Source organism: Aotus nancymaae, unplaced genomic scaffold, assembly GCF_030222135.1.
Source record: "Aotus nancymaae isolate 86718 unplaced genomic scaffold, 86718_ANA_hifiasm-v0.15.2.pri h1tg000099l, whole genome shotgun sequence".
In the NCBI taxonomy this organism is placed as follows: Eukaryota; Metazoa; Chordata; class Mammalia; order Primates; family Aotidae; genus Aotus; species Aotus nancymaae.
The window spans coordinates 8,719,574-8,736,925 of NW_026988514.1; the positions used below are offsets into that span (position 1 = coordinate 8,719,574).

Sequence of the window (17,352 nt, forward strand, 5' to 3'; positions counted from 1 at the left end):
AAAGAAGCAGGAAAATGTAGCCCGTAATGAGGAGAAAAATAAAAAGCAGTCAAGACAAACCCAGAAGTGACACAGATTTTAGAATTAGTAAAGACATTGAAACAGTTTTTGTCACTGTATTCTATATGATCAAAAAGTAGACACATGAAAGTTATTTTTTTAAAAAAGACCTAAATTAAACTTGTAGAGATCAAACCTATTATGTGTGAGATGAAAACTAATGCTGGGTTGAGTTAATGGCAGATTAGACACGCTAACATGAAAAGCTTTGTGAAGGCATAGCAATAGAAACTGGCTGGATTAGCTTTCTATTGCTGTTGTGACACGTTGTTTACTATTTATTTATTTATTTAGATAGGATCTTGCTCTGTGGCCCAGGCTGGAGTGCAGTGTGTGATTACAGCTCATTGCAGATTGGAATTCCTGGGATCAGACTCCTTAGTAGCTAGAACCACAGGCTTGGTTATGCCACGCCTGACTCATTTTTAAAAATTATTTTTCCTAGAGTTGGAGTCTTGTCATGTTGCTCAGGCTGGTCTTGAACTGGGGCTCAAGCAATCCTCCCACCTCAGCCTCCCAAAGTGCTGGGATTACAGGTGTGAGCCACTGTGCCTGGTGCCTGGCCTGTGACACATTACCACAAACTTGGTGGCTTAAACAATACAAATTTACCTTACGGTTCTTTATGTCAGAAGTCTGATACAGGTTTCATTGAGCTTAAATCAAGGTGTCAGTAGGCCTGAATTCCTTTCTGGGGGTTCTGAGGGCAAGTCCATTTTTCTTGAGCTTTCTAGTTGCTAGAGGTTGCCTGCATTCCTCAGCTCCTGGCTCCCTTCCTCCACCTTCAAGACCAAAAATGACAGATGAGGTTCTTCTCACATTTTATCACTCCTGCTAGAGTCACATCTCTCTCTTACTCTCCTCTTCTGTCTTCCCCCCTTCACTTTTAAAAACCCTTATGATTACCTTGGGCCCACTTGGATAATCTAGGATAATCTTCCTAGTTTAAAGTCAGCTGATTAGCAACTTTAATTCCACCTGCAACTTTAATTCTTTGCTGTGTAACTTAACCTAGTCATAGGTTCCAGGGACGGGGATGTGGACGTCTTTGGGGGTCTGTTATTCTGTTACCACACTATCCAAAACACACACACACACACACACACACACACGGTGGGGGGGGAAGAGAGAGAGAGAGAAATAACAAAAACAGAGCATCAGTGACCTGTGGGATAACCTCAAGTTGTGTAATATACATGTAACTGGAATCTCAAGCAGGACCAGGGGATGAAAGCACATATTTGAAGTACCAATGGCTAAAATATTCCAAATGTTATGAAAACTATAAGCTCACAAATCTAAGAAGTTCAGAAGTTCAATGAGTTCCAAGTATAGGAAACCTGAAGAAAATTGCACTGAAGCACGTCATAATCAAATTATCCAAAACTAGTGAAACACTAAAAAAGGCACAAAACATCAAAAAATGAGTATGACAGCAAAATTCTCATGAGAATGAAAGTGAAGAAACATCTTAAAAGCAGTGAAAGAAACATTCCAACCGGCCGGGCGCGGTGGCTCACGCCTGTAATCACAGCACTTTGGGAGGCCAAGGTGGGTGGATCACGAGGTCAAGAGATCGAGACCATCCTGGTCAACATGGTGACACCCCGTCTCTACTAAAAATACAAAAAATTAGCTGGGCATGGTGGCGCGTGCCTGTAATCCCAGCTACTCAGGAGGCTGAGGCAGGAGAATTGCCTGAACCCAGGAGGCGGAGGTTGCGGTGAGCCGAGATTGCTCCATTGCACTGCAGCCTAGGTAACAAGAGCAAAACTCCATCTCAAAAAAAAAAAGAAAAGAAACATTCCAACCTTGAAGACTTTATCCAGTGAAAATATGTTTCAAAAATGAAGATGAATTAATGACTCCCACACTCAAAAGCTGAAAGAATTTATCACCAATAGCTGCATACTCCCAAGAAACGTTAGAGGAAGACTTCCAGATAGCAGCAAATAATACCATATAGGAATCTGTATCTGCACAATAGAATGGAAAGCACTGTGCCAACTATATGGGTGAATATATGTTTTCTCTTATAATTCAAATATTTTCAAAAGATATTAACTGTTAAAATAAAAATAACATAGGAGGCCAGGGTGGGCGGATCACCTGAGGTCAGGAGTTTGAAACCAGCCTGGCCAACATGGCACAACCCCATCTCTACTAAAAATACAAAAATTAGCCTGGTATGGTGGTGCATGCCTGTAATCCCAGCTACTCAGGAGGCTGAGACAGGAGAATTGCTTGAACCCAAGAGGCATAGGAGGTTGCAGTGAGCTAAGATTGCACCACTCCACTCAAGCCTGATGATAGAGCAATACCAGTAAAAGGTAAGACAACCATGGCCAAAAGGTCAGGAAAGAAAACATGGAAGTAAAATCCTTACGAGATTATTTGTAAGAGAGATCTTACAAATCTTTATACTATACATGAAGGGATATCACTTAATGTAGACTGTGATAAGTTAAAGATATATACTATAAACTCTAAAGCAATTTCTATAGTATGAAGAGAGAGAGAGAGAGAGAGAGATTTTTACTAATAAGCCACAAAGGAGACAGAATGAAATCATTAAAAATTAAAAACAAAATCTCCATCCAAAAGAAGACAAGAAAAGAGAAAAAGGACAGATGGGACAGATAGGAAACAGAAGCCAGACTTAAACCTAAGCCTCCCAATAATCATATTATAAATAAAGCTTAGATTGGATAAAAAAGCAGGACCCAACTATATGCCTGACAAAAAATGCACTTAAAATGTAAAGACACAAATAAGTTAAAAGGATGGAAAAAGATAACACCATACTGACACTAATCAAGAGAAAACTGGATGGCTATGTTTATATCAAGGATTTCAGACCAGAGCAACAAAATATGAGTAGGGATAAAGAAGGTCATTCATAATGATAAAGAAGTCATTTAATCAAGTGAACATAACAGTCCTAAATATTTATGCTCCTAATAACAGCTTCAAACTACTTGAAGCAAAAACTGATAGAAATTCAAGGAGAAAATAGACAAACCTAAAATTATAATTGGAAATTTGAATAGCCTTCTCTGAATAAGTGATGGACCAAATAGATGGAAAATCAGCATGGATATTGAAGATTTGAACAAAACTTTCAACCAGACCAAACTGACATTTACAGAACACTCTACTCAACCACAGCAGAATAATTTTTCTCAGTGCACACAGAACACTTAGCAAGATATACCATATTCTGGTACAGTCCCCCCAAATTTGGAAACTAACACACTTCTAAATAACCTACAAATTAAAGAAGAAATCCAAAGGGAAACTACAAGGTATTTTGAACTGAATTAAAATGAAAACGCAGCATATCAAAATTTTGGAGCTGCCTCTAAAGTAGTAATTCAGGAGACAATTATAGCATTGAAGTCTGTAAGAAACTAGAAAAAGACCAAACTAAACCCAAAGTAAGCAGAAGAATAAAAATAAAGATCAGAGTGGAAATCGATGAAGTATGACCCCAGTTGGCAACCTACAACCTGCGGGCTGGCTGCTTGTTTTTAAATAAAATTTACACAAATACAACTATGACTTTCATTCACACACTGTCTTTGGCTGCATTCGCACTACAGTGGCAGAGTGGAGTACTGACAGAGACTATACGGTCTAAAAACCTAAAATGTTTGCCATCTTGGCCTTTAAAAACAAATTTGCTGACCGCAAAAACAACCAAGTCAGTGAAACAAAAGGCTGATTTGTTGAGATCAATAAAATGGGTAAGCCTCTAGCAAGGCTTATTGAAGGAGGAAAGAAAAAAGACAGAAATTAACAATGTCAGGGTGAGGGAGGTAACATCACTACAGCTTCTTCAGATAGTAAAAGGATAATAAGGGAACGTTATGGACAACTTTATACCAATGAATTCAATAACTTAGATGAAACTGGCAAATTCTTTGAAAGACACAAACTAGAAATGTGTACTCAGGAAGAGATAGATGTATATATTAAAGAAATTGTATTTGTTATTACAAACCTTTCCACAAAGTAAACTCAAGGCCTAGATGGCTGCATTGGTGGATTATATCAAATAGTTAAGGAAAAAATAACAGCATTTCTCTACAAATGTCTAGGTTTGAAAACGAGGGAATATTTAATAGCTTATTCTATGAAGCCAACATTACCTCGATACCAAAACCAGACTGAGACATTATCAGTAAAGGAAACTGCAAGCCAATATCCCTCATGAAAATACATAAAATATTCTTAACAAAATTTCAGCAAATCAAAGCAACAATATATAAAAGGGATAATACACCATTACCAAGTGGGATTTCTCCCAGGAATACAAGATTGGTTTAGCATTTGAAAGTTTATTAGTGTGGCCGGGCGTGTTGGCTCACGCCTGTAATCCCAGCACTTTGAGAGGCCGAGGTGGGTGGATCACGAGGTCAAGAGATCGAGACCATCCTGGTCAACAAGGTGAAACCCCGTCTCTACTAAAAAATACAAAAATTAGCTGGGCATGGTGGCGTGTGCCTGTAGTCCCAACTACTCGGGAGGCTGAGGCAGGAGAATTGCTTGAACCCAGGAGGCGAGGTTACAGTGAGCCGAGATTGCGCCATTACACTCCAGCCTGGGTAACAAGAGTGAAACTCCGTCTCAAAAAAAAAAAAAAAAAAAGAAAGAAAGTTTATTAGTGTAATTCATCAATTAGTACACTAAAAAGTTATATCATCATTACAATAGATGCAGAACAGACATTTGAGAAAATCTAACATCCATTCCCAATGAAAATGTGGCTCAGCAGCCAACTGATTTTCAACACAGGTGCCAACATCATACATTGGGGAAAGGACACCCTCTTCAATAAGTGGTGCTGGAGAAACTGGATATCCATAAGCAGAAGACTGACACTAGATCCCATCTCTCACCATGTACAGAAGTCAACTCAAATGGATTAAAGACTTACACATAAAACATGGAAGTATGAAACTACTGGAAGAAAACATAGAGGGAAGGACTCCAGGATGTCAGTCTAGTCAGAGACTTCATGGCTAAGCCTCTTCTGTTATGGTCTAGATACAATACCAGAAGCACGCTCAATAAAAGAAAAAATGATTAATTGGACTTTGCAAAATTAAAAACTTCTGCTCTTGGAAATACACTGTTAATAGAATGAAAAAACAGAGAGACATGGACTGGGAGAAATATTTGCAAAGCGTGTATCTGGTAAAGACCTTATATCCAGAATATGTCAAGAACTCTCAACACCAATAATGGAAAATCAATAACCTATTTTAAAAATGGGCAAAATATTTGAACAGATATTTTACCAAAGACAACACACAGATAGAAACTAAATACATAAAAAGATGTCCAACATCAACAGTCATTTGGGAAATGCAAATTCAAATACCTACACACCTATTAGGATAACTAAAAGTAAAAAGACCGAGCATAGCAAGTGTTGGTGAGGATGTGGGAACGGTCATATACGGCTGGTGGAAAAGTAAAATGGAGCAGTCACTTTGCAAAACAGTGTGTGGCCATTTCCTTAAAAGTTGTACATATATAAAAATGTACATAAATAAACATACATAAATACATAAAAACTTTGACTGAGAGCACCTTGGGAAAGTACCCAGGACAGGGGCACAGCTGGGCCTGGGGGTATCTGCCAGCATCTGGGCAGGGCAGATCCAAGTTTTGTGGGGCCTGAAGCTTATATGACTCGGGTGGCCCTCTGCAGGGAAAATAATTTTCAAATGAGAAATTCAAGATTAGGTACAAAAGTGAATATTTAGGACAAACCAAGTAACCACAAATTCCTGGATCTATGGATCTCCAGGTTCCTTTTTTCCAAGTCATCTTGAGACATTTCTCTAGGAATGCTCACATAAAATAGCTTCCTGGTGGCATCTGACTTCCACTCCTTATCCCGGACACTCAGCCGTTCCAGCCTTCATAGCCCAAATGCTGTGCAGCACTGCTGTCGCCATGGCAGAGCTGCCTTCAGGTGGCAGCCTCAGTAGGTGGCAGTGCCCATACCCTTGTGAGTGACCACAGCAGCCAACCCAGCAGCCTCTGGGGTTGGGCTCTGCTGTCTCGGCCTCCAGCTCCCTTCTTCCCCAGCTCCACAGCTCTGCTGCCCAGCAGCTGCCTGAGCCCCAGCAGCTTGCCTGCATAGTGAAGGCTCCAGAGGGCATCGCAGAGCCCTGGCTGCTTGTCGCCGCCCTCCTGAGCATTGGGCCCCATGGCCTCTCCCCCTGTCTCCCCCCAGGCCTGGCTGTGGTGCCCTCAGCTGGGTCACAGTCCTGCCCTGTGCCTCATTCCTCAAAACAGTCTGCTTGGTTTCCCCAGTTCTTGGCAAGAGATGGCAGGAGGGAATGTGGGATGGTTGAAAGCCTAGAGCCAGGACTTGAATCTCTCTCTGGCTGTGCCACTCATTCGCTGTGTGCATTCAATAGGCTACTTAATTCCTCTGTGCTTCTGTTTCCTCATCTGTAAAATGTGGTTGGAAATAATACCTTCCTAACGGAGTCACTGTGGAGGTTAAAGAACCCCAGGAGGGCAGGTGTGTGGCAGCTGTGCTCATCAGAAGGGTCCCAGGCACGTACCATGTGCTCAGTAAGCACTGTTCCTGTCTGCTGTCCATCCCTGGGCTGCAGGCTCCAGCAAGGAACGGCCTGGGCCCACCTGCCCCCTGGGAACACAGGTCTCTGGATCTCACACCCTACAAGCAGATAGCCTTCGGATGTCAGAGTAGGGTGTATAAAGACAAATTCATTCTTGAAAACCCTTAAATTACCTGTAAAGTCCAGTATAAATAGTTTTATGTATTTCCCAAAGGTCAATTCACTTACACATGAAAACTTGAGAACCATAGAGGAGAAACTGTCTGAGTTTTCCGAACCTTCTGCCTTTAGATACCGATCCACTGTCTAGCTGTGAGATGGGTGTGGTGGAGAATTCCAGGGTGCTGTGTTCCATCCTTGTTTAACATGCAGTCTCTGTGACCTTAATACATACAGAAACTCTTGTCTTTAGGATGGGGAGGGGAGGCCCTAATGTCCAAGCTAAGTTAAAAGCACATACTGATGTTGAACTGTGTTCTTAAAGTGGGCAAAATTGATTTGAAGATTTGAAACAAAGCATAAAGTGTGGCCACTCTGGGGCACTGAACTTTTCTGAGCTGGCCTAACATCGGCATGCTTTTTTTTCTAATAGTGTCCTGGGTGCTTTAAATTATTTCTGTTTTGGCATGGGAAAATAACAAAGCGACGCTAAGGGAGAAAAGAGAAAATGAGAAAGGGCTCCAAGGAAAGAGATGTGAGGTGTGAAAGGGATGGGCTGTGAGAGAGAAGCAAAGCTCAGCTGTTGCTGGAAGGACTTGGAGAGCACCCCACAGGGAGTGAAGCTGACCAGTGCTGGGATGGAGAGTGCACTGCAGGTGGGGACCTGGCATTGCACAGGGACCCCACGTAAGCCTGTGTCTCCCTGTCTTGCAGGTGGTGCCGGGGAGCAGGAGAAGGTGCCGGCCAACCCCGAGGCGCTCCTGCTCATGGCCAGCTCCCAGCGTGACATGGAGGACTGGGTGCAGGCCATCCGCCGGGTCATCTGTGCCCCTCTGGGCAGAGGTACTGCCCGTAGATCGCATGCCCACCCTCTAGAACCCTTGCCTCCAGGTAATCATGCCTCCCCTGTCCTGAGCCCCAAACGCCCCTCTCACTGGGGACTTGCTGGCTGCCTCCTGTGCTTCTCACAGCAGCCTGGCCCTTCCGCTGCCAGCCCTTGGGAGTCCCCAACAGCTGCAGTATACTTACTTCCTCCTTTATTGAAAACCATGTATTAGATGTCTAAATGTACTGGGTTTGATTCCAGGGGTAAGGAATTCATGAGGATAAGCCATGCCCCCACCCTTCCTCATTTCCATTCTCTGTGGGAAGGATGGTAGACAGGGACATGTGTCTCGTGGTATCCAGGGGTGAAACCTGCCACAAAGCCAGTGAAGCTCAGGGAGAAGACAGAGGGAGTGTGGTTAGGTGGAGTAGCCCAGCAGGCTTAATGCAGTGACAGGGACCCAGGGGCATGCTGAGGAAGAGCATTCCAGCAAAGGCACAGACGTGTGCAAAGGGCCCGAGGTAGGGACAAGCTATGGGAACACGAGGCATGTCAGGAAGACTGGGGCTCCGAGGGAGTGAAGACCAGAAGAGTGGGAGGGCCTGAGGTAAGAGTGATCACCAGGGCCTTGGAGTCCTGGTGGGGAGTTTTGATTTTGTTCTAAATACAGTGGGCTACCAGGAGGGCTCAGAGCACAGGAGACACACAGGGCCTGACTTAGATTTATGAAAAGGGCCCCCGGCTACCACATGAGGAGACCATAGAGGGACAGGAGTGGACACAGCAGGCCAGGATAGTCCATGGGGTGGGCGTGCAGCCGATGGTGCTAAGTGGCCAGCTGCAGGTATATCCTGAAGGTGGAGCTGCCAAGTTTTGCCTGTGGTCTGGACATGGGGTATGAGAGAAATGAAAGGTGACTCCCAGCCGTGCAATCGCTATCTCTAGGTTGGTGTTCATATGAAGTGGTCATGAAAAGAGCTTTCATAATGGGATCACCGTGGCATGGGGGCCAGGGCCACCAACTCCCTGCTGAATGTGGAGACTGGGAGTCTGAAAGCTGGCCGGGCTCTGACCACAGAAGCCATGGATGTCGCCTCTGTCCCTGTGGTGTTTGATCAGCACACAGTCTGGGCAGGGACAGACCCTGACCTTTTGGGGCTCAGAGCCCATCTCCAGATTTCACAAGCCCCATAGTCTGAGCCCCTTCCTTCGCTCCTTTCTTTGCCCATGCTCCTCTCGCACACCTGGCTATGGTCTGCCTGACCACCTTTCATTGAATCATAAATCCCTTACAAGCAAGAGTCAATATAATGTTGAGAGTGAAAGTTGTTCTCTCGGGCTTCATGAATGATATCACACTGTCAGCCTTGGTCCCTTTGATCCCTGAAAGTTGCAGCACATTTGACCTATGGCTGGGGCTTAATGGCCTGGAAGGGCCTGAACCCACCCAGGGATTTCTGCAGCCTTACGAGAGCATCTTTTGGTGCAAGGTTGCTGAAAGAGAATCACTGGAACAGAATAGAGCCCAGAAGCAGAATCCTAAGTAGTTGGACTCTGATGTATGACAGGTGGTACTTTTGAGCACCAGAGAAAGAACATTATCATAATCTTAGGGTAGAGAAGGATTTTTTTTAATGCATTACAAAAAAAAAACCACTAATCTATTGTGAAATTGTCTATAAGTTATATTTTATAAAATAAAAAGCATCTGTTTTTAAAAGGTAGATTAAGAGAATGAAAAGATAAGCTGTAGATTGGGTGAAGGTGCTTGTAACACATATGATCATCAAATGACTCACTCCCCAAACTGCTACAAATCAATGAGGCAAAAACAGACAAGGCAGAAGAAGCATAGGCAAGAGATTTGGACAGGCATTTCCTAAAAGAGGAAATCCTCAAGACCAGTGAACAGAGGCTCCTGCGTACAACCTCATCAGTAATCAGGGAACTGCAAATTAAATCACAATGGGATACTTGTATGCACCCACCAGAATGACTAAATGAAAAAGACAGTTTCAAGTGGTGATGCGGATAGAAAGCTATAGAAACTTGCTCATATTGCTAGGGAAATCATCAGTGTCTGCTGAAGTTGATGCTGTGCACACCTGTGTCCCAGCAATTCTATATGAAGCATGTCCCACATAGAAATGTGTGCAGAAGTACGCCAGGAGACTGGATACATGGGATGTTCATGGCAGTCTTATTGATGATAGCCTCACAGTAACCCAAGTGCCCAGCAACAATGCAATGGATGACTCAGTCTTACAGTGGGAAAACTCTACAACAATGAGAATGAAGCTATTACAGTGCCACCTAAAAACATGCACGAATCTTAAAAAAAAACAATGTGGAGCTAAACACAACAAACCCAGAAAAAATAACATGTTGATTATCTACCTATATGAAGTGGAAATATAGGGCAGAAGTAAACTGCGTTATTTATGGATACATAGGCAACAGAATGTAAAGAAAAGCAAAGACATGAATGCCATAAAAGTCAGGATAATAGGGAGGAGGGAAGAGGTTAAGATGGGATGGGAGAGGGGTATAGATTTCTGAAATGTTCTCTAGCTTGACTTGGGTAGTTACACAGGGGTTCCTTTCACCATAACATATTTATCTGCACATTTATGCTTTGAGTGCTTTTCTAGATATGTGCATATAAAAAATAAATGAAACAAAGGGAGAAAAGAAGTGAGATAACTTGCCCAAGATGACACAGCCAGCTAAGGGGCATAACTGAGAAGGGAGGTGGATGTTCTGACCTCAAAGGCTGTGCTTGGTCCCAGCCCAAATAGCGCATCCAAGAGCTGCACCAAGACCCAGCAGGCCTGGCTCCCTCGCCACACGTCCATCTCCCTCTCTGCTTGCTCAGAATTGGGGACCTTCGGCAGAATCCCAGATGGAACCTAGACTCAACCCTTCCCCAGGCCTGGCGTTTATCTCCCTTCCCAGGCTGTGAAGAACTCACAAGCATTAAAACAGGAACTGCCATCAAAGGCGCTTATCACCTTTCTGCAGGGAGTACAGAGGAAATGAAGAAATCCCAGGAGTTAGCAATGCCAGGCGCGTCTGGGCATGCATGGTGCTGGCAGGTGGGCTCAATCAGCCCCCGAAGGTTTTCTGGCAGAGCTGTTATTAGACCGCGTCCCCTGGGAAAGAGGCTTAGCAGATCAGTCCTTCTTTGGCTGTTTCGTAACAGAGCCCCTGAGCCCTTCCTGGTGTGCTTATTCTGGCACAGGCAGGCCACCTCTGACAGGAGTGGGCAGTTTGCCTGCTGGAGATGGGACAGCCCAGCCATCCCCTTGAGAAGTGGGAGCAGGCCAGTGGTCAGGGTAGCCTCACAGCTGGTGGCCTGCCCAGCCCACCAAGGTGTGGCATCAGCTGGAGTGCCTCTCGTTTGGGCATTCATTCAGTCATTCAGCCATATACTTGCAAATAAATGTTCTAGGGGCTGGGGAGACAGCAGTGAGCTGGAGGGACAGGCCCTGGCCTCACGGTGCTCCCATGCTAGTAGAGGAGGCAGGTGACTCGCTGAGCAGACATGTGGCAGGTTAGATGGTGGTGGGTGCAGTGGGAACAGAGAAGGCAGGGAGGGGAACACGAGAGATAGGGGTTAGAGTCTGGTGACTTTTGAGTAGAAGGAAAGAAAGGGTGAATGACAGCACAGGTAGAGGTGTGTATGGGGGTCTATGTCAGAAGAACAGCAAGGAGGCCAGTGTGGCCAGAGCAGAGTGTGCAAAGAGGAGGAGAGAGACCAGAGAATGAATGGCCTTGTCATCATGGTAGGGCTGTTAGCACCTCATGGCATGGAACAGAGAAATGGCAGAGCCTGATCCAGCTTCTACCAGGATCCTTCTGGTTGCTATGTTGAGAATAGACCAAAGCCAGTTAGGAACTCCTTACACAACAGTGCAGGTGAGAGGTAAGGGTGGCCTGGCCCAATGGTAGTGGTGATAAAAAGTCATGAATTCTTGATTTATTTTGAAGGTAGAGCCAGTGGTATTCCCCTGCTGAGATGGATGCGACGTGTATGTGAATGAATCAGAGAATTTAAGGGTAATTCTGGGGTGTTTTGATCTAAGCAATGGGAAGCTAAGGGGTTAGCTATTAACTGAGATAGAAAGACTATGGGAAGTGCAGCTATTTGGAAGGAAGATGTGGGCCTAGTTTGAGATACTTATTAGATGCTCAAGTTCAGATGTCAAGTAGGCAGGTAGATATTTCAGCCTAGAGATCAGGAGAGAGGACAGGGCTAGAGAGAGATTTAGGGGGCCATCAGCACATAGATGGAGTTTGAAGTCATGAGTCAGGATGAGACAGCACAGAGCAGGTGGAGGGACAGCAGAGCGGGTGAGAAAGAGAGCAAGCCCCAAGAGGGAGGACAGCCAGAAGCCAGGATCCTTGAGCCAAGTGAAGGAATAAGGGCAGTGATCAACTACAGCCAGTGCTGCTGATAGATCAAACAGAGGGTGAAAGGTAGACAGTCATTGGTTACTTGAGCAAAGGGGCTTTGGTAAAGTGCCTGATAATAGTGGGAATGAGAAAGATGATAAAAGGGGAATTGGAGTGTCAGCACAGCCAACTTTTCAAGAATTTTGCTGTAAAGGGAAAGAGAAAAATAGGACAGCAGCCGGAGGAGGACGTTAGGTAAAGAGGAAGTTTGTTTATTTTTTTAAGTTGAAAGACAAAGCATCATTGCAAAAGATTGTTGGTGCAGGAGCGACAGAGATTTATTGCTGCAACACCAATGTCTCTTATGGCTATAGATACAAAAATCATCCACAAAATACTAACGTGCTGAATCCAAAGAATTATGCCCCATGACCAAATGAGATTTATCCCAAGAATGGAAGGGTGATTTAATGTCTGAAAATCAATGTACTATATTTACAGAATAAAGGACAAAACACATGATCATCTTAGTAGACTAGAAAAAAACATTTGATAAAATCCTGCACCTTTTAATGATTACAACACTCCAGAACTAGGAATAGAAGGGAATGTAACCTGATAAAGAACATCTACAAAAAGCCCACAGATAATATCATACTTAATCGAGGAAGACTGGGTGCTTTTCTTCCAAGATCAGGAACAAGACAAGGATTCTTGCCTTCACCACTTCTATTCAGCATTCTACTGGGGGTTCTTGCCAGGACAATTATGCAAGAAAATGAAATAAAATGAAGCTTGATTGAAAAGGAAGACGTTAAAGTATCTCTGTATGCAGATGGCATGATCTTGTATACAGAAAATGCCAAAAAAAAACCCTATTAGAATTAATTAAAAATTCACCAAGGTTGAAGAATACAAGATCAATATATACATATCAATTGTATTCGTATACAGTAGCCATGAGCAAACTGAAAATTAAATTAGGAAAATCCCATCTATAAGAGCATCCAAAAGAATAAATACTTAGGGATACATTTAGCAAAAAAGTACAAAACTTATGTTCTGAAAATGACAAAGCATTGTCGAAAGAAATGGAAAAAGATCTAAATAAGAAGAAAGACATCCCATGTTCATGAATCAGAAGACTGGATATTGTTAAGAGCCCAATACTTCTCAAACTGATCTCTGAACTTCCATGCCCAGTTCAGGGAACACAGCCCCAGAGGGACACATGGGGCAGTACCTCCTTGCCAGCTGTCTCCTTGCCAGCTCTCTCTGAGAGGAGACAGAAGGGAGACAATAGTCACAGGGTCCCCAGGGCTGCCTCAGCATCTGGTGGGTGCTTGAACATGTGTGTCAGTACCCTTGCCTGGTTACCTGGAGAGAGCCTGCAAGCCCCCTTAAAGCCTGGAATTTATATGTATGGGAAGGGGCTTAGCCAAGCCCATTGTCTTGAAGTGTGAGAGGAGGCAGTGTGAGGCTTTGGTAACAGGCTTGGGTCTGGGTGTGATATGGCTCTGCCACTTGCTTGCTGTGTGACCCTGGGCACACCTCTTATCCTCTCTGTACCTCTGTGACTTTGTCTGCAAAATGGGAAGAATAATATCTTTTTTGTAGGATTGTCATAAGAATTAAGAAAGAAAATGGACATAAAGTGCTCAGCACTCTCTCAGTACTAAATAGTCCTCATTCACACTTCAAACACTTATTGAGACCTGTCACAGGCAGGCAGAAGACTCAGCCGGGAAGAAAGCAGTGCACAGTTTACAATTCAGTGGCATGAAGTATATTCACACTGTGGTACAACCATCACCACTATCCATCTCCAGAACTTTTTCATCTTCCCAAACTGAAACTCTGGCTTCCTCCCTCCAGCCCTGGGCAACCACCATTCTGCTTTCTGTCTTTATGAATTTGACTGCTCTATGTACCTCACATGAGTGGAATTATATAGTATTTATCTTTTTGTGACTAGCTTATTTCACTTTGCATAATGTTCTCAAGTTTCATCCATGTCGCAGCATGTATTAGAACTTCCCTCCTTTTTAAGCTCAAATAATATTCCATTTTATGGATATACCACATTTGCTTGTCCATTCATCCATTGATGGACACTTGAGTTGCTTCTGTGTTTCGACTATTGTGAGTAATGTTGCTGTGAATATGAGTGTGCAAATATCTCTTTGAGTCCCTGCTTTCAATTATTTTGGTTATATACCCAGAAGTGGGATTGCTGGATCATATGGTAATTCTATCTTTAATTTTGGGGGAACCTCCATTCCATTTTCCACAGTGGTTGCCCATTTTGTATTCCCACTGGCAGTACACAGGTTTCTCGTTCCTCCACATCCTCACCAGCACTTGTTTTCTGTTTTGTTTATGTAATAGCCATCTTAATGGGTAAGAAGTGGTATCTCATTGCTCATACGGTGTTGAAAGAGGTGAGAGAGTGAGCCAGGGGGACATCTAGTGGAAGTGTGCTAGACTGAGGTCACAGCTCTGGCAAAAGCAGAATGTCTGACACGGTCTAGAACCAGCACAGAGGCAGGTGGGCTCGAGGGAGTGAGGAAGGGAGTCAGATAGGAGTAGCCAGAAGGTAGAGGCTTCCTGGACCCCTTTCAGTATTCTAGCTATTACTCTTAAGTGAAATGGGGACGGGGCATTGGAGGGCTTTGAGCCGAGGAATGTCTTGATCTAATACATCATTTAAGAGGACCACTCTGCCTGCTGACCAGAGTTGTGCAAGGCGGAGCTGGAGATGAATTTGTAATAATCCAAGCAAGAGAAGGGGGTGCTCTCCCTGTGATCAGGGTGGTGAAAGTGATCAGTTTCCAAATCTGTTTTGCAAGGAGGATGGTAAGCTCTCCTGGATGTGGGTGTGAGGAAGGGCGCAGTGGAGGCTGACTCCAAGGTGTCTGGCTGGGCAGCTGGAGGCTGGAGTTGTTGTGAACTGAGAAGGGAAGACTCAGCAGAGCTGGTTTGGGAGACTATGGCAAGACCATAGCTCTGTTTGGACACGTTTGGGTTTGAGGTGTCTGAGTCATTAAAACAGTGGAGATGCTGAGTGGGCAGTTGGATTGAGGAGTCTGGGGGCTGGGATTGGCACTAACTAGCATTGTGGTAACTATCCTACTCTGGACAGCAGGCATCGCCAAGCAAAGCCCTGAAGGTGTTGGTCCCAGCCTTACCAGTGGCAGTGCAGAGGGCAGTCCTGGGGCAAGGAGCCCAGCTGGGAAAAGGTGTCCCCGCCCAGAGTAACTGCTAGGTGCTGGAGCAGGGCATGGGGCGGAGGACAGGCAGTAGGCCAGCGGTGATCATCAGAACTGTACTGCACTGGCCTGGCTGTGTGGGAATCTCACAAGCCTCTGGAGACTTTCTCCAGAAAATCAAATCTCCTGCCCTTAGGTTCCTCTGGAATCATGGCGGAGGGGAAGAAAGAGGGGAGAAATTCAGCTCCCTGAGGCCCTAGGGCAGGACACATGACATGGAAAAAAAAAAAAATCCAACCTTGGGACAACCTGGTGGGACACAAGGCAACCTTATAAGCTGGTAGTGGTCATCATTTGCTGGGATGACATCTCTAATAGGAAGCCCTGGAGGCATAATCAAGTTCAGAGTGAAAGGTGACTAGCCCCTGACCAGGCTGCCAGTGGTGGAGCCCAAGGTCCTAGTGGACCACTTCTCCTGAGCACTGCTTGCTCTATATCCTAGCCCTACTGAGATATTCAAGAAGACAGTCTTATTTCTAGTTCCTGTGAATGTCAACCTGCCCGGCCAGTGGGCCTGGGTCTTTCCAGGTAGCCCTTTTAAAAGGGGAGAGAAAGGACTTTTGCAGACCTAGGCTAGGCTTCAGGTTACTAAGTCAACAGAAGGGGTACTTGAGACTAGTTGTGGTGCCCTCTACCCATTCTAGTGGGCCCTGAGGGTCCATGTACTCAAGTGGAGAAGAATGTCCCCATGGGCCTTGAACCCTGTTCAGGCTCATAGAGGGCAGGTCTGGCCTCTTCTGGGTATAGGGTGTGTTCAGAGTACACTTGGGCCTCCTTCTCCGGCAGCCCTCAAGGCTTCTCCCCTGAAAGAGCCCCAGGAGTCTGAGAACTTGGATCCCCAAGGCAGAAGAAATGGCCTCTAGCCACAGTCCCTGCTGATGGGACAACCACAAATCTGTTTACCAGGAGAACAAAGGCCAGAGCAGCTGCCTTATCTAGGGAGAGCCTGGCAAGCTAGTTGGGGTGATTTATAGGCGCTGTCACCACTGCGTCCTGCAAAAGTCAGGATGCCAACGTTCAACAGCCTTTTAACCACCTTGCTGGCTTGTTAAGCCCTTCCCTCTCAGCAGGTTGGCCAGTCTGGTTTCAGTTTGTGCTAAATAGACCTCAGATCATAGGGCCAGAGAAGAGTTTGCCCCAATTATTGCTAAGATGGGGATGAACCTCTAGGGACCCCAGCATTTCCCATCCTGGGCTCTGCATCCCTGCTGAGCCTGACAATAGCTCTGTGAAGTCAGTCCATTATATCCCACTTCTGGCGAGGAGACAGCATCAGGGAGGCTCCAGAAGTTTGGTTTGTCCAGACCACAAATAAGTGGAAAGCTGGCATTTCAACCTAGGTCTGCTAGAGCACAGAGCCTGGGAGCTGACTGCCTGCTGTAGAGAGTGGGAGGCCAGGAGGCCTCAGGGTGTCCTCAGGGTGTCCTTTGGCTCTCAGGTTGTTCCAAGTGGCCTTGGAAGACTTCAGCCCACACCACTCTGAGGGAAGAGGGAGGGAGCTCACACTGCCTATGGGCTGCCCTTGCCAGAAGTTTGGTACAATCTGGAGGCGGCAGAGAGACTCAGAGATTCAGCAACTTACCTAACAACACACAGTGGGGCTGGGTGCAGCAGCAGCTGCCCACCTCCAGGGCAAGCCTATTGCTGGATGCTGTTGCCAGGTAGGCCTCAGCATATTCTACTCTCTAGATGTGAGTTGTCTGGATGGGGGAGGGGCACATTATTACGACTGAGGAAGGAGGCAGTCCCTGAGGTCCTGGACCCCAGCCCTATTCTGGGGGCTGTTGTACACACAGCTCAGGAGACAAAGACCATCCAGGGTGAAGAGGCCAACTGTCACTGGGTTTTGTGTGAGAGGACAGACACTCAGATTGTCAGCTCCCCAGCCCTGCCCCGAGAAGGCAGTATCATGACTATCTCTGCACACCCATCAGGCCCCATGGTTCAAAACCACCCCTGAGGTAGGGTGGACATCAGCAGGGCCAGGGCTTCACCTGGAGCTCACTGTGGCAGGGCCTGTCAGAGCTTTCTAATGGGT

At 45.4% G+C, this 17,352-nt stretch overlaps 1 protein-coding gene across 1 annotated transcript in view; it reads left to right on the top strand.

The window, feature by feature from the left end:
- ARHGAP22 (Rho GTPase activating protein 22) overlaps window positions 1-17,352 on the top strand; it is a 224,306-nt gene that overhangs the window by 185,025 nt on the left and 21,929 nt on the right. Inside the window, exon 5 of the mRNA XM_064370060.1 lies at window positions 7,539-7,667. Within this exon, the coding sequence (XP_064226130.1) occupies window positions 7,539-7,667 (129 nt within the window). The remainder of the gene's footprint in view (window positions 1-7,538; window positions 7,668-17,352) is intronic.